The 18,368-nt window shown below is 40.6% G+C and overlaps 1 protein-coding gene across 6 annotated transcripts in view; it reads right to left on the minus strand.

The window, feature by feature from the left end:
- CTPS2 (CTP synthase 2) overlaps positions 1-18,368 on the minus strand; it is a 126,623-nt gene that overhangs the window by 4,879 nt on the left and 103,376 nt on the right. For all 6 annotated transcript variants that reach the window (XM_061177805.1, XM_061177804.1, XM_061177806.1 and 3 more), the window contains 2 exons: positions 14,683-14,779; positions 9,757-9,901 (listed from right to left, as the gene is read on the minus strand). In XM_061177805.1, the coding sequence (XP_061033788.1) occupies positions 9,757-9,901; positions 14,683-14,779 (242 nt within the window). The remainder of the gene's footprint in view (positions 1-9,756; positions 9,902-14,682; positions 14,780-18,368) is intronic.

An 18,368-nucleotide genomic window follows, 5' to 3' on the forward strand; every position in this document is an offset into this window, starting at 1 on the left:
AGTCAAGTTTGTTTGTCCAAGACTCCTGGTTCCTAATAAATTCCCAATATAAGAAAACATATATTCCAAGGCACCAGGGCAAGGGTAGAGTAATGCCTCATATAGTCCACCTTCTTTGCTACCCTGATGCAGCCATTAAACCATTTCTTCTCCATTAACAGAAAGAGGTGGTCGGAATTTTAAAAAATTTTAATAGCATACTTAAGATTCCCAGCATGCATACATTCCTATAATACTTTATATCAAAATCCATTTCATATGGAGAAAGCATGTTTTAAAACAGGTTGCCATGCACACAGTTTCCCCCAAAGCATTGTTATTGCTATACTTACTTCCTTCTCAAAGAGCCCCTGGAAGCCATAAAATATAAGAGCAATGGAATAAAAACTTAGTATGCTTTGAATGAGTTTTGCATTGAATAGTAAACGGTAGAACACAACCCTAGCAGGGCGTTAAAAGCACAGTAGTCTATATCACTATTAACTCCGTCCCTGGCTGGCACCACATCATCTGCAGGCAGTGAATCACGATCAATAAAGAGCACCTTTTAAGCAACATTTAACCCCTGAGGGAAGGCATACGTAAATGGGGTTTATCAGCAGTTCTTTACAAGAAAAAGTCTCCAGGTATGGTTCTGGAGTCCAACAATAAGGGAGGGGGGCTGTTTTAAAGATGTTTAAAAGAACTGTCAAAAAAGAAAGCAAAAAAGAATCTTTTTTTCCAGTTCACTTTTGCTTGAAATGTAACAAAGGAGGAAAAGTAGTATTTTTATATCAGTTGAAAGTTTACAAAGCACCACCTCAACTGTTCCTCACAGCAACCCTAAAGGATGAAGATCCTGAGGTTTAGGACTGGGGACTTGGGAAAAAATTACCCAGTTAAGTGGCAGATCCAGAAAATAAACCCATAGCACCCGCTCTACCTGCCCACACTGTCCCCACAAAAATAAAACATTTGCACCTTATACTGCAAGAATGGCCCCTGGCAACATCAACCATGTAGCCCAAAAGTTAAAATAAAAAGCAAGGTGATTCCAAGTTTAGAACGGTGCCGGAAAATGCACATTAGATTCACACAGGAGAAAAAGAGTATCTTACTCTCCTAGTCAAATAGAAAGAGACACCCAAAGTGGGATAAGGATGACTTAGAGGGAGAAATGCACACTCTATATATAATCAGCGGAGAGGCTACACCCACCTCTGATGCCCACCGTCAGTAACAATTTGGGGAACCAGCATCCTAACAGGCTACAGATTGGCATTCCCTTCTCACTAAGCACTTCAGGAATGTATAACAGGAGCCATGGGAGACGTGAGAGCCAAAGCCAAAGCACTAAACCCTCTGGGGGAGTTCAGGCTGTTCCGTACGGATTTGTGTACATTTTATGCTGTGAGTTAAGGGAAGCCATTTAGAGATTCAAGCTCCAAAATAATGTAGGAAGAGCATTCTGACAGCAGAAGATGGATTGAGAAGAGGAAAGCTGGAGGCCTGGATACCAGGTAGGAGGCTTTGAGTAGGCAAGAGATGAAGGAGACGGGAACTAAGGTGAAATTAATAATAGCACAATAATAATTCCCATTTAATTTCCTACCATAGACCAGGCACTGTGCTAAGTGCTTTCCATTTAGAACAAAACGTCCTCTTCATCACTACCATGTGAAGTGAGTACTATTACCATCCCCTTTTTATAAAGACTATCTTAGCTGGAGGTCTGTATCTGAGGACCCCTAGAAGAATATCGATGGATGGGAGGCTTCTGAGATATGAATACCGTTCCAATTGCTATGTGTGTGCAGTTTTCCAGGAAGTGGGTCCACAGCTTTCATCACTTTCTTGGAAGGTGATTTGTCAGCCTCAAAATGTAGAGAACCATTATACTACCCGATGAGTCCCCCAGGACAGGGTGTGTGTTCTTATTGGACTTGCAGTTGATTCTCTTGCATCCAGCACCATGGCTGGGATGGCGTGAGCTCCAGCACATGTGGCGCATTGAGTGGATGCTGAAGCACGCAGCCATCAAACAGCAAGAGCATCATGCAACTTGGAAAAATGTGTACGAGGTGTTCAGTTCAAAAGACAGGCTTTTGTAATTAATAAAGACTCTGTGGTGATGCTTTGAGAACATATGAATATCCTGTTTTCCGAAACCTTTCATCCAATGGTTTTGGCATCCAATGGTTTTGGCATCCACTGATGATCCTTATTTGACTCAGTTACTACATTGGGGGTTGCACCTACATTTTTTTTAATTGGCCTTTTGTTTTTTTTGAGTATTATTATGGAATTTTAAAAAAATGTAATGTGTTATAATCCAATTTTGTCATTATTGTTTTTGATGTTCAAACTGTCCAAAGTGAGCCCCTTTCAAGTGGCTTCTTTGACCTTATACAAGATCTCCCCCTTGGTTTTTGAACTCTTCCTTCCTTTAAGTCTAGCGATACATTCTGGGCTCATCTTGTACTTTCCCTGCCCCAGACCTGAAACCAACCATTTCTTCCAGGAACCCTAGTTCATTTCAGTGGGGGATGGTATTTTAGAAACTAAAATGGAAAAAAATGTTTCTTTACAAAAGAGACATCCACACAGTCACTACCTTAACCAGGTGATAAACTCAGCATCATCCACCGTGTGACAACAGAGGGAAGGTTATGTGCCTTACGTGACTCCTGACGTGTCCTTACAAAGTCTACAACAGCCCCAATGAACTATTCTTCCCAAAATGTCTAACCTGATTCTAATCATGAGAAAACAATCAGATGAATCCAAATTCTGGTCATTGCTACAAGACAACTGGCCTGGCCTCTTTATAAAAGTCAATGTTATGCAGAACTAAAAACGAGAGGGCGATTTACCCAGATTAAAAGAAACTAAGGAAACATAACCAAATGAACCTCAAATTGAGCACTGATTACATTTTTTTTGATTTCAAAAAAAAGCTAAAGATACATTTGGGGATAAATGGAGAAATTTAAATATGGACTGGATATTAAATGATGTCATTGAATTAATGTTAATTTTCTTAGGTGTGATCATGATACTGCATTTACGTGAGAAAATGTCTTCAGTTTTAGAAAATGAATGATAAAGTATCTAGAAGTGAAGTGCTATGATGTTTGCAACTTATAAATGATTCAGAAATAGGTATATACACAGAGAAAGAGAGAATCAAATGTGGTAAAAAGGCAACAATTCATGAATCTAGGTGAAAGGTTTACAAGTATTCACTGTACTATTCTTTCATCTTTTCTGTAGGCTTGAAAGTTTTCAAAATAAAAGAATCAGGAAAAATACACACACACACACACTCACTATTATGATTACAAGCGTGAAAGGAGTCATATACGGATATGGACTAAAGACTGGAAGGAAAGACTCAAAAGCGAGCACAGTGACTATGTTAGGTTTATAGGTTTATGGATCCTTTTTCCTTTTTTCCAAGTTTTCTGTAATGCCTCAGCTAGAAGTCCAGAGAAAACAAAATCTTCCCAGGCTGGAAGCCAGCATGTCACTTAGAAGGAAAAGCCCAGTAGTCACAGGAGAGAGACCAGAGACAATGGAGAAGGAAATGGGTGCCTTCGCTCCCTGACTGCTGCCGAGCTTCAAAGAGAAAAGTGAAGAGGGAAGCCTGAGCTTGCAGGAGAGAAGGGACTCAGATTCCAGGAGCACACCCGGGCTCAGGAAATGGAAGGTGCTGACTCCAGCTCTGTACTTCCTTTAAGGACCCTCCGATTATGAAGTAGTTTCAACTTCTGAGTTTGGTCTGAAATGATCAAGCTAATACAGTTCATGGTGGAGTTAACTTCCCTCCTTTTTCTGTACCGGCCTGCCTCCTGTCTCGCCACAAAAAGATGATTTCTCTGCATAAGAGATAGTATGTATTGGGTGGAGACATGGAATCTAAGATCCTAAAACCTAGAATAAAATGTTACTCACATGTCTTAAGATTCCGGTTTTATACTTTAAAAACATGTTTCCCAAAGGAGCTGCATTTCTGTGAACTGTGGACTGAACTCCATCTCAGTTCTTGCTTTCAGACATAGAACACATAGAACAAGCACTATCTAAGCACAAGAGTTTTACTCTGACCTGACAGAGGGGCATGATAAATGTTGGAATCATAAAAACTGGAAGTCGTTCCTGACCTCGGTGTGGAGTGATTGCACCTCAGGGCCTTGCAGGGCAGCCCCAGAGACACGCAGACTGAAAAACAACCTACGAACTTTAGACTCCCATCCCTCTTCTCTTTCCAGTTGCTTAAAAATGGAATTCTAAAACAACAAGGTCCTACTGTATAGCACAGGGAACTATATTCAATATCACGTAATAAACCATAATGGAAAAGAATATATATATAAAACTGAATCACCTTGCTGTACACCAGAAACTAACACAACACTGTAAATCAACTATACTGCAATTAAAAAAAAAAATGGAATTCTGGACAGAGATCATGTGCTTTGTTTCTAGATACTGAAAAACTCGCAATTATAAGAACCTTTGGATATTCTATTTAGTATAAATCTACAATTTTTTATTACAATTATATGAAGCAGTCTCATTCCATTACATCATACACCAGCAAAGCCATGCAAATTTGTGGATACCGTTTAAACATGGGACAAATTATATTTAGACACCAGGGGAGAGATGTCAGCAAGTAATTACAATGATTTATTTAATGGACCATAATTTCCCATTGGATTTCTTTATTCTAAAAATGGTTTATTAGACTTGTGCAAAAGAGTTAACACAGCAGGCCTGAGGCTGCTATCTTTAGAAGGGCCTGCTTGCTGGGGAACTTAGCTTTCAGAACGTTTTCTCCATTACTAACTGATAAGGTCATTTCATTGTGCCTAGGCTGTTTGTACAAGCAAGGTGATTTGTGGTGAACGCTTGCTATCCTTCTGGGATCCTGGAATTTGGGTGGTTGCTAGGCAGAGAATGCCCATGTGACCAGTCTCCTATAGAAACTCTAAACTCTTAAGTGTCAAATGGGCTTCTCTGGGCATAAACATTACACACTGCATTTTTACTGCTGGAGGGAGGGTGAGCTCTGTGTGACCTCTCACAGGAGGGAGAGAACATAGGAAACCTGCAGATAGATTTCTCCAGACTCTATTTATACTTCTTTCCCTTACTGAGCCAGCTGTGTATGTTTACTCTGTCACTGAAATGAATTTTAGCCATGAGTACAACTATATTCTGATTCCTTCTAGTCAATCATTGAATGTGTGGGTGGTCTTGGGGGACCCCCAAAAGAAGACTTAGTTTGATTTTGCAAGTACTTCTGAGTAGCTTATAAAAACTTAAAAAAAAATTAAAAATACTATCCTAAAACTATTATGCCTCTTGAACAGACCACCACAGGTGGTGGACCTGGTCTTCGTAACTGCTGCCATTCTACAGATACCAGAGTAGCTGAGAGTTCAGCTTACCAGCTCTAGATCCCAAAATAATATTCTTACTGCAACTTCCCAGGCAATAAAAGATAAATGTTCTCCACGAAGCAGAAAGCAAAGGTTAGAGCCCAGGTGTATTGGCTCAAAGCCAAGGATTTTTTACATTGTGGGTTTTAAAGACATCAGCTGCACATGTGCCATACATTTAAATAATATCAGCCAATTTCTGGGAAAGGAAGTCATTCGTCTAGTGTTCATATTTCTTGCCACATTTGTTTAGGATTGATTACAGACAGTAATCTTGTTTGACAGAAATACAGTCCCAACTCAGCTCACATTAGAGCCTGGCCATCAAAGCAGTTATTTGCTTTTCAATGCTCACTAACACCATGGAGCCAGGCAGAGAGGAGCTGAAGTGCAAGGCTCCTCTGGAATCCTAGGGTCTGCCACTGGATTAAGTCATGGGCACCATTCTTAGTTGGAAAACCCCCTGCAAGGTGTCAAGATTATACTAGACTATATCCTCCCCTGCTACCTACATTTAGTACTGTAATGGGTAGTAAGCAACCACTGCATACTAGGGAGCCAGGGAGACAAAGATAAATAAGATGCTGGCTGCTCTTAAGGACCGCACCAGTTGGTGGCTGATAGATAGGAATTCTCTGACCACCATGGAAGCCTGCTAGTCAGCTGTGATTCCAACCCCAGCATCAGAGTCTTGTTAAGAGATCTTTCCTTTCTTTCTGAGACACTGTGCCTCGCTCAGGAGTTGCTGGCAAGCAGTCACTTTTCTCAGAAACTACTGGTGAGCTTTACCCAGAGACCACCAGGCCCCAGGCAAGAACTGGCGGGCCAGCCAGCACACAGGTGGGCGGGCCACACAAACCAGACGCCATTTCTATATTAGTTGATGCTTGCAAACAACCAGATAGTTATGCATGAACGATTATGTGTGTGTTATTTCTCCCAGCCATCTCACTCGTTCCACTGTCATCCTCCTTTCACGTGTGAGCACCTGAAATAATGGAGACAATAAAGTGGCTGGGAAGGGTCAGAGCATATATCCAACACGGGACCACACTGGAATGTCCAATCTGCCGTGTAAGCCATGCAGCCTCACAGCACAGGAAGCTCATCTTCATATGCAATCTCATGCAGAACCAGGCCACGTGAGCCAGGAAAAGTGGAGCTGAAGCTCCACTGAAGTAGGGAAGCTGAAGCAGGGAAGAGCCTGGAAACCACCCCCATCCCAGTCTACTCCTCATGGCAGCCTGGATTCCAGCTCCACAAGGCACGGTGTGAAAACCACTGCACTGGTTCAAGAGTGCAGGGAGTGATCATTAAGTCATTAAGAGGCCCAACATGCAAAATATGTAAAGCTGTTCCCATCTGAACACACAGTTAAAGGAAATGCTAGAGAGCTGTGAGTCTCTCCTAGCAGGTAATATCGCAAACAAGCAGGCTTGTGTAACAAAGCACACACAGACACACCACACAGCGATCCTGGCAGTCCTCAAATGCAATATCGCCAGGCTCATTTGCTAGGATGAGGGTCCACAATGGTAATCTTCTAAACAAGATATATCCAGTTATTGTGGTAATAACCCCTACCTAAGCACATGATTCCGGCTAGTTCCTTTCACTTTGAAAGTTATTACATACAATATTCTTAGGTGAGAGGAAGTAAAGATGTAAATTCTCCCCAAACGAGTATTTAAATATAAAGAAATTTTAATGAAAATCCCTAAGGGATTTTTTTATTCAAACTTGACTCTAAAAATCATTATACAGGTCCTCCAGAAGACAGCAAAACACATTTTTTAAAATGTTAAATAAAAATGAGAGTAGGGTAGATAAGGGCTTGATTTACAATAATCCTATGATAATGGAAAGGGTGGTAAGGATTCAGAAAAAAGAGATGAAATCACCAATGGAACAAAACAGAAATCCCTGAAATAAATCTAAATTACTTCATTGGCGTGGGGGGTGGGGGGTGGGGGGGACAGTGTAAGGGGGATGCAGATTCCCTACCTCACACAATACACCAAAAATAAAGTCCATATAAATTACAAATTGAAAATATAAAATTGAAACCATATCAGTCTCCCAAGGCAATAGAAATAAAAACAAAAATAAAGAAATGGGACCTAATCAAACTTACAAGCTTTTACACAGCAAAGGAAACCATAAAAAAACAAAAAGACAACTTACAGAATGGGAGAAAATATTTGCAAATGATGCCATGGACAAGGGCTTAATCCCCAAAGTATACAAACAACTCATATAACTCAACCAAAAAAAAAACAAACAACCCAATTGAAAAATGGGCAGAAGACCTAAATAGACATTTCTCCAAAGAACACATACAGATGGCCAACAGGCACATGAAAAGATGCTCAACATCACTAATTATTAGAGAAATGCAAATTGAAACTACCATGAGGTACCACCTCACACCAGTCAGAACAGCCATCATTAAAAAGTTTACAAATAACAAATGCTGGAGAGTGTGTGGAGAAAAGGGAACCCTCCTACACTGTTGGTGGGAATGTAAATTGGTGCAGCCACTAGGGAAAACAGTATGGAAGTTGCTCAGAAAACTAAAAATAGAGTTACTACATGATCCAGCAATCCCATTCCTGGGCATATACTTGGACAAAACTATAATTCAAAAAGATACCTGCACCTCTATGTTTATAGCAGCGCTATTCACAATAGCCAAGACATGGAAACAATGTAAATGTCCACTGACAGACGAATGGATAAAGAAGATGTGGTACATAAATACAATGGAATATTACTCAGCCATAAAAAAGAACGAAATAATGCCATTTGCAGCAACAAGGAGGCAACTAGAGATTATCATACTAAGTGAAGTAAGTCAGAAAGAGAGAGACAAATACCATATGATATCACTTATATGTGGAATCTAAAATATAGCACAAATGAACCTATCTACAAAACAGAAACAGACTCACAGACGTAGAGGACAGACTTGTGGTTGCCAGGGTGGGGGGTGGGGGGTGTGGCGATGGAAAAGGATGTATTAGGAGTTTGGGGTTGTTAGATGCAAACTGTTACATTTAGAATGGATAAACAACAAGGTCCTACTGTATAGCACAGGGAGTTATATCCCATCTCCTGGGATAAACCATAATGGAAAAGAAAATTTAAAAAAGAATGCATATACATGTATAACTGAGTCACTTAGCTGTACAGCAGAAATTAGCACAACATTGTAAATAAACTATACTTCAATTCAAAAAATTTTAAAAAAGAGAAACCATAAAAGTGCTAGTGGAAAACAAAAGGGTAATTATTTATAATAATAATCTTTTGATAGGGAAAAACTTTAGGCAGGATACTAAAGACATAATCCATAAAAGTAAAAGATTTGACCACATATAAATAAAAAATACATGAATAAGGACTACATAAAGTATTTAAAACTTTAGGGAAAATAAAAACTAAGATAAAACTAAAAAAAACTAATGAAATTCATTAACAACTTAGAAAAAAAAAAAATCACTTTGAAAAAGTATCTGTAACCTAACAAAGGATTAATGTCCTTTATACATAAAGAGCTTACCAATCATTAAGAAAAAAGGAGGGGATTTCCCTGGTGGCACAGTGGTTAAGAATCCTCCTGCAAATGCAGGGGACACGGGTTTGAGCCCTGGTCCGGGAAGATCCCACATGCCACAGAGTAACTAAGCCCGTGGGCCACAACTACTGAGCCTGCGCCCTATAGCCCACGAGCCACAACTACTGAGCCCACGGGCCACAACTACTGAAGCCCACGCGCCTAGAGCCCGTGCTCCACAACAAGAGAAGCCACCGCAATGAGAAGCCCGCGCACCGCAACGAAGAGCAGCCCCTGCTCACCGCAACCTGAGAAAGCCCGCGCACAGAAACGAAGACCCAATGCAGCCAAAAATTAATTAGTTAATTAATTAATTTTTTTTAAAAAAGAAAAAGGATAATAGCAAAAGGAAAAATAGGGCAAAGGATATGAACAGGCTATTCATAAAACAAAAAGCCAATAAACGTATAAAATATTCATATATATTTATTAATCAAAAAGTCAACAAAAGAAAATCCCTTTTTTAACCTATCAAAATGACAAAAATCTCTAAAACAATACTCAGCATCAGCATGATTTGGAAAGCTGACACATTACCATTGTAGATGTGATTAAATCATTTTCATTAAGAGAAAAAAGTATGCTTGTTAAGAGGGGAAAAAAATGATTCTCCACTTTTTAAAAAAAATCCTACAATGATATTAAATTTTATGAGAAACCTAAGATGTTGATAACTGCATCTCAAGTCACTGCTAAGAACTGTAAGCTGGTTACCTGGAAGACAGCTTGCATCCCTGAAGGAGGTAGGCATTCAGATTCCCAGTTGCCGCAAGTAATAGTCCCAGGTATGGAGGGGAAGGCTTCATTGGCCTAGAAGAAAACTCAGGATGGAATTGGACACCGACAAAATAGGGGTGATCTGAAATGAGAATAATCATAATGCAATTGAAGCAGATAAACATGAGAACAGCTTTAAAGGTCTTCTTATCTTTAAATAAGAAAACTCATTAAATGGTAAGATGATTATTTAACTTGTTACCATCATAGCCAGTTATTTTCATGATCCAACTTGGTAGTAGAATTTCAAATTGCAAAACACATCTCACTAATAAGAGATCCAGCATTTTATTTGTGCAAGGTGTTAGAGTGAGCAAAGTTAAGCAAAAGTTTTTGAATGGGAAGATGATCTGCTTTCCCCAAATCTGCCCACTATCTAGACCCTTCACAGACGTACAATGGTTCCATTTCCATGCATGGGGCCCAGGGCAGGCCACCCCAAAACGTGCCTAAATGGCATATTGATTATTTTGAATTAAAGTTACTTAAGATTGAGCTGATGGGGACTTCCCTGGTGGCGCAGTGGTTAAGAATCTGCCTGCCAATGCAGGGGACACGGGTTTGAGCCCTGGTCCGGGAAGATCCCACATGCCGCGGAGCAACTAAGCCCGTGTGCCACAACTACTGAGCCTGTGCTCTAGAGCCCGCGAGCCACAGCTACTGAAGCCCCTGTGCCTAGAGCCCGTGCTCCACAACGAGAAGCCACCGCAATGCGAAGCCTGCGCACCACAACGAAGACCCAACGCAGCCAAAAATAAATAAATGAATTAATTAAAAAAAAAAAAGATTGAGCTGATGCAAGAGGGACACTTTGACACACACCCCACCTAGTCTCCTGAAAGCAGGAAATAAATCTCTCTTGTGAAAGGTGTACTTCCTGCCTCTGAAGTGGAAGGATACCCTTATCACCAGAGACAGGGAATTTGGGCAGAGAAGCCTATATAAACACATTTTGTGACTTCTTTAATTTACTACCCAAGCCCAAACTTTGTTTACATTCTTCACTAATTAAGCACCCAAAGCCTAAGTTTCTTTGTCCTGTTAATTCCTCACATATTTATTGTTTCTTTGTCTAAAAAGTATAAAGGCTGCCTGCTTTGGCCACTTCTTAGGCCCCATTTCTATGAGACCTCCGTCTGCACTAGTTAAAATTTGTTTTTCTCCTGGCTATCTGTCTTGGGTCAATTTTATTATTAGTCTAGCCACAAGAACTCAAGAGCGTAGGGGGGAAAGGTCCCCTCCCAGCACCCTGGTATCCTCATACTTAAGGCTAACTGTAAGTCACTCTTTCTCTTAGATGGCTTCAGGCCATTTCCCACAAGGTCTCCTTTCCCAAGGGATGGGTCCCCTGGGAATGCAGCAGATATAACTGCTTTTCTAGTCACAGCTCTGGGCTGGATATTAATCATGGATAGCACCATAAAGCTGAACAGGCACTCATATTTCAGCCTACGCCAACGTATCTCTTGTGATGAAGAGTCTCCAAGTGATAAAAGGATGCCCTTTCAACATGTTAGTGGTGGTTATGGCTCAAGGGGTGAGAGTTCAAGATATTTTTATTTTCTCTCTTATATTGATACTTCTCCGTATCGTGTGAACCTTTACAATGAACACATATTTCTTACATTATCAGAGGGCAAATAAAGCTATTACATATTAAGGGTTGTAAGAAGCCCCTATATGAGCAATTCAAGTTCTCCTAGATGTAATAGGAACAGAAAAGTAGCTTTTCTCAGGTATCTGAAATCCCTTGTTTGGGAATGGTAAAAATTAATGGGCAACATTTCCAAATCTGGGTAGAAATTTTCTAAGATTACAAATTCCTCTCCCCACTCAGAACTCTCAAAAACTATGTTTATTCCCAGATTAGGAAGCAACTCCTAATTAGAGATTGGGCAACTCTCTACTCCCATAATTGCTATAGTCAAAGCATGGTCAGTATGTATTCCTTACTTTAAAAGTCATTTTAATGGCCATATACATATCAAACTGAAGATGATAAAAAACAAGTTTTATAGGAGGAAGTAAATATAACTTTAAATCTTTCAATGAGATGCTTTATCAAGTGATCTGAAAGTCTAGTATGGAATTCAAAATCACAAATCCCCATCACTTACCACTGAAGACCCAAAACTACTGCTCAGTAGTAAGGAAATGATGATTGAATGGCAATGTCCACTCTCTTAAGGTTATCATTTAAAGCTTAACCCTCATCCTAATAAAACAGGTAGCAGGCTAGCAGAGTGTTCTCATCTAATGGTTATGGAACTTTAGAACAGGAAAGGACTTCAGAAGTAGGGTAAATGTCCAGGTATAGACGCAGAAGCCTGGAGAAGTTTTGTCCTGCTCCTGGTCGGCTAGCTGGGGTTTCAGCTTTCATCGTCTGACTACTAGCTCACGCCTCCCTTTGCACCCGTGGGGCCAGGTGTGTCCTGCGGCGCTCACTGCCCGCTTCAGAAGCTTTGATGTAAGATCACCATTTGTCCCCTTCTGCAAAGGATTGATCTTTCAATTCTCAAATGATGATGATGATGATCCTTCTCCTATTTTGAGTCTTCTTTATAAAATAGTGGCAGTATCAGATAGTAGTTTTTCACGTTTGTTTTAATTTTTACTCCTTACTTAACTAAAGAAAAGTTGGAAACCCGAAAAAAAATAATAAAGCTTTGCTATACAAAATGGTAGCCCCTGGCCACAGGTGACCATTTAATAAACTCACTCAAATTAACTGAGCACATTTCAAGTGCTAAATAGCCACAAACAGCTAGTGGCTACCATATTGAACAGGGCAGAATACTCCATTATTGCAGCAGATTCTACTGGACAGCTCTGAATCCAGAAAAATCCAGTGTAGAAATCCTCTACATCATATCCAAGAAGAAGCCTCCTTGAATTAGAAGGACATTCAGGTATGAAAGCTTGGTGAGAGGAATGCCACCTTCTCCCAGGAAAGTGTCCCCTCAAGAAGAGAAGAAGAGAAACCATCTGCCCTTAGAAAAGAAAACAATGCCGCTTAAAATTAAAGATGTGACGAATCTTGCAGCACAGCATCTCGGGATGTCTCTGAAAGAAGCCGACAATAATTGTGTTTTTGTACCACTAGGGACAGAAGCTGAGCAACGGATCGTGTCATAGCCAGGGAAAGAATATTTGAATGAATGGATCGTTGCTCTGAATCACTTTACCCAAAAAATCCAATATGAGGAAAGAGACTAAAAACTTTTTATTTTGATGATGTTCTATCAGTCAGACAAAGTATCTTTTAAATAATGCTCTTAATTGCTTTGAAACAAATTCTGACATTATACTAATCTCAAGCTTTGTTGTTCCTTTTAGAACTCCTTCAGGAATGTAGTGATTCATGGATGTGATAAGGGTAGCTAAGATCAAAATCTTCTGGGAAATTTTCCTTAATAAAATGAATTCCCTTGCAGTCAGCTTTTTAAAAATTGCAAGGTTTTACAGCAGGTCTCATTTCCTTTCCAACCCACATGAAATTTGAAAGTGTCAATGGGAAACTAAATCCTTGCGATGAAGAAGCTTCTAAGTGTTTGCTGGTAATAATGAGAGACAGGAGAATTAAAGAGAATAAGTACTTGAACAAAGTAAACAAATAGTAATTTGCATAAGAAATTTCTCTGCCCTCTCACATGCCAGACTTAAGAGACTTCAACACCAAACAGTGATCCACACTATAAAAATTGTAAATGATGGGCATTTCCATCAGAAGGACTACAGAAAGTACATCCTCATATTCTAATTTAAAACTTCAGGCATGGATTGATAATCTTAAGTGGAATGTCCAATGAAAACAAGAAGAACAATAAATCCCACAGAGGTGGTGGCAGAAGGAGGCTCCGACCTGGTTTAGCTCCAGCCCTGGCAGTGACTGGCTGGATGGCCCTGGCACGTTGCTTAACCTCTCTGCACTCGGGCCTCCTTCTCCATAAAGTAGGAATAACATCACCTGCCTTGTAAGTTACATAAGGCACGTAGAGTCCCTAGCAAGGGGTCTGGTGAGAAGCATCTAGTGAGTGCACACTCAGTGTCCACTGCTTGCCTTCTTTCTGGGTCCGGGTAACATGCTACAGTGGTCAAAGAAGCCTTTCCCAACTTCAGTACTCCTCCCTGCTCGGGACTTCTGAAGTACCTGAACAGTTGAGAGACAGAAAAGGAAAGGGACAGAGAAAAGGAATTTGAAGTAGAAGAACAGTGACATGGACTAAAATGGAAAAAACAGTAGGAAAGTTGGAAGAAGAGTAAGTAGTTCGGGTTATCTGGAGCCTAAAGTATACAGATTGGAAAAGGCAGGTTCTAGAAAATGATGCTACCATTTTTAGAGTATCCTGTACACACTAAGCATTCACTAATGAGGATGGTTTATCCAACAAATTATTGTCACATGTGCTGCACAGTCAGTCACCAGTAGTGAGGAGGGCACTGGGCCATTCTTCCTCAGAGGAGGGAGAAAGCAGAGTGCTACTCAACAGTGGGCTGCCTGCCTTTCCCAGAGCATCTAACCCAGAAGCTGCAACAAGAGACACCCCAGGAAGGGGGCACGGACACTAGGAAGCATACTACTGGTAGATCTGGTAGGCTCCGAACACTACATCATTTTATGGCAGGTTCACTCTAATAGGCCCAAAAATGATTAGTATTATAAGCAATCTAGTTTTTCATGCACTTTATATTTAGTGCATATTATTTCTATTTAGCTGCATATTTATTTCAAAGGAGAGAGGAAAAGAAAGAGAGCAAATAAAATGGGTCTCAAGTTATATCTTTGTATGCTTACGGTCGACAAAGAGACATTAGCTCACCACAATCACCACAAAAATTTTCAAAAATGAAGCGCCCACTTACTTGCCAGTTCAATGATTTCCATCCTCTCCCCGTCGACATCCTGACCTACAAAACTTAAGTCATTCTGCTCAAGTTGGTTGATCAGGCTAGGATTCACCTGGGAAAACAAGAAATTAAGTGTCTTTGGACAGCAGAGCAATACAGACATATCAGCTTATGAAAATGTCCTCCACCAACTGGGTGGATTTTCCATTTCGGTGATGCTCTAACTAGGAGTTAATTTCTATTTATATTCAAATCTCAAAGCCTATTTTTAAATTCATGATGAACCTGAGAAATAGTTGAATCACAGCCCTTAAATTTGGGAGGCCCACCTTCTATTGTCCAAAGATGAGTTTCAAAAAGTAGGACTGTGAGACTACATCAAACTAAAAACTTTCTACACAGTGAAGGAAACCATCATCAAAACAAAAAGGCGGGGAATTCCCTGGCAGTCCAGTGGTTAGGACTCCACACTTCCACTGCAGGGGGCACGAGTTCAATCCCTGGTTGGGGAACTAAGGTCCCGCAAGCCACGCAGCATGGCCAAAACAAACAAACAAACAAACAAAACAAGGCAACCTACTGAATAGGAGAAGATATTTGCAAATCACATATCTGATAAGGGGCTAATATCCAAAATATATAAGGAACTCATACACCTCAACACCAAAAAAAAAAGGGCAGAGGATCTGAATAGACCTTTTTCCAAAGAAGACATACAGATGGCCAAAAGGTACATGAAAAGATACTCAACATCACTAATTATCAAGAAAATGTAAATCAAAACCACAAGGAGCTATCACCTCATATCTGTTAGAAAGGCTATCATCAAAAATACAAGGAATAACAAATGTGGGAAAGGATGTAGAGGAAAGTTCTACAGTGCTGGTGGGACTGTAAATTGGTACAGCCACTAAGGAAAACAGTATGGAGACTCCTCAAAAAATTAAGAGTAGAACTACCATATGACCTAGCTATTCCACTTCTGGGTACTTATCCAAAGAACATGAAAACACTAATTCAAAAAGATATATGCACACTATGTTCATTGCAGCATTATTTACAATAGCCATGATAAAATAGAATTAAATCATGCCATTTGCAACAATATGGATGGACCTTGAGGCTATTATGCTAAGTGAAATAAATCAAAGAAAGACAAATATGATTTCACTCATATGTTGAATCTAAAACAAAACAAGAGCTTCCCTGGTGGCACAGTGGTTAAGAATCCACCTGCCAATTCAGGGGACAGGGGTTCAAGCCCTGGTACAGGAAGATCCCACATGCCGCGGAGCAACTAAGCCTGTGCGCCACAACTACTGAGCCTGCATTCTAGAGCCCGTGAACCACAACTACTGAAGCCTGTGCACCTAGAGCCCATGCTCCGCAACAAGAGAAGCCACCGCAATGAGAAGCCCACGCACCGCAATGAAGAGCAGCCCCCTCTCGCCTCAACTAGAGAAAGCCCACGTGCAGCAATGAAGACCCAATGCAGCCAAAAAAAATGAATAAATAAATTTTAAAAATATATATTTAAAACAAAACAAAACCAACCAACAAACAAAATAAAACACAAACAACTCACAGAGAACAGATTAGTGGTGACAAGCAGGGAAGGGGGTTGGGGGGTGGGCAAAATGGGTGAAGGGGATCAACTGCATGATAATGGATGGTAACTAGACTTCTGGTGGTGATCACCCTGTAGGGTATACAGATGTTGAACTACAATGCTGTACACCTGAAAGTTACATAATAAAAAAAAAGTAGGACTGTGACACAGATATGTCTTGAAACCTTGAGACTAGCTATTGATAGCTGTCCCTTTATTTGCCTCTTCCCTTGAGTTATGTGTAATTAACTCTCTCTCCCTAAATCACAAATCTGCTTGAGGATTGAAACTATCTTATTTCCCTTGTGACTAAACCAAAAGCTTTCTTTATATATAGTTACATAAACGCTCTAAAGAGAAGCTTGGAACCACTTTTCTACTAAAACACTGGTTATAGATGACAACTTGATGACCTGGCTCATGGCCCCTTCCCTCACTCATCTCATCAGCGGCCCTTTCCCAAACTTTTCAGCCTCTCCTTCACAGAAAGTGCTTCCTCATCGAAAATCAAAGTGGTGTCCCACCTGTCCTTCTCAATCTTAACCTCATATGCTTTTATTTCATTTTTAACATTAGGCTAGGTCTCATAATTTGTAATTATTTTTCCTTTTTTAACAGCTTTATTGAAATATAATTCACATACCAGGACTTCCCTGGTGACGCAGTGGTTAAGAACCCGCCTGCCAATACAGGGGACACGGGTTCGATCCCTGGTCTGGGAAGATCCCACATGCCACGGAGCAACTAAGCCCATGTGCCACAACTACTGAGCCCGTGCACCACAACTACTGAAGCCCGTGTGCCTAGAGCCCGTGCTCCACAACAAGAGAAGCCACTGCAATGAGAAGCCCGTGCACTGCAACGAAGAGTAGCCCCCGCTCGCCGCAACTAGAGAAAGCCCGTGCACAGCAACAAAGACCCAAAGCAGCCAAAAATTAAAAACAAACAAAATACCCTATACCTCTAACCATCATTCCCCAATTCCCTTATCACTGCGCACGCGCGCACACACACACACCCAACTCTAGGCAACCACCAATCTCTATTCAATTTCTTTAGATTTGCCTATTCTGGGTATTTCATGTTAATGGACTCATACGATATGTGGTCTTTTGTGACTGGCTTCTGTGTTGTAGCACGCATCAATACTTCAGTTCTTTTTATTGTCAATTTTTACTGTCATTTTATGGATATACCACATTTTATTTATCTATTCATCAGTTGACGGACATTTGGGTTGTTTCTACTTTTTTGGCTACTATGAATAATGCTGCAATGAACATTCGTGTACAAGCTGTGTGTGGACATATGTTTTAATTTCTCTTGGGAAATTAAATATACCTAGGGATGGAATTACTGGGTCATATGGTAACTCTGTTTAACCTTTTGAGGAACTACCACATGATTTTCCAATGTGGCTGCACCATTTTACATTCCCACCAACAGTGTATGAGAGTTCCAATTACTCCACATCCTCACCAATATTTATTATTTTCCATGTTTTTTTTTAAAATTTATTTATTTTTGGCTACGTTGGGTCTTCGTTGCTGCGCGCGGGCTTTCTCTAGTTGCGGCAAGCGGGAGCTACTCCTCGTTGCGGTGCACGGGCTTCTCATTGCGGTGGCTTCTCTTGTTGCAGAGCACAGGCTCCAGGCGCACAGGTTTCAGTAGTTCTGGTGCACGGGCTTCAGTAGTTGTGGCTCGCGGGCTCTAGAGCGCAGGCTCAGTAGTTGTGGCGCACGGGCTCAGTTGCTCCACAGCATGTGGGATCTTCCCGGACCAGGGCTCGAACCCATGTCCACTGCATTGGCAGGCGGACCCTCAACCTCTGCGCCACCAGGGAAGCTCTATTTTCCATGTTTTGATTATAGTCATCCGAGTGGGTGTAAAGTGGTATCTCTTTATGGTTTTGATTTGCATTTCCCTGATGACAAATGATGTTGGATATCTCTTCATTTTCTTATTGGTCATTCATATATCTTTTTTTGAGAAATGTCTCTTCAGATCTTTTGCCATTATTTATTATTGAGTTGTACGAATTCTTTATATATTCTAGACACAAGTACTTTGTCCAACATATGACTCAATCTGT

This window comes from Eubalaena glacialis, chromosome X, assembly GCF_028564815.1.
Source record: "Eubalaena glacialis isolate mEubGla1 chromosome X, mEubGla1.1.hap2.+ XY, whole genome shotgun sequence".
NCBI classification, from domain to species: domain Eukaryota; kingdom Metazoa; phylum Chordata; class Mammalia; order Artiodactyla; family Balaenidae; genus Eubalaena; species Eubalaena glacialis.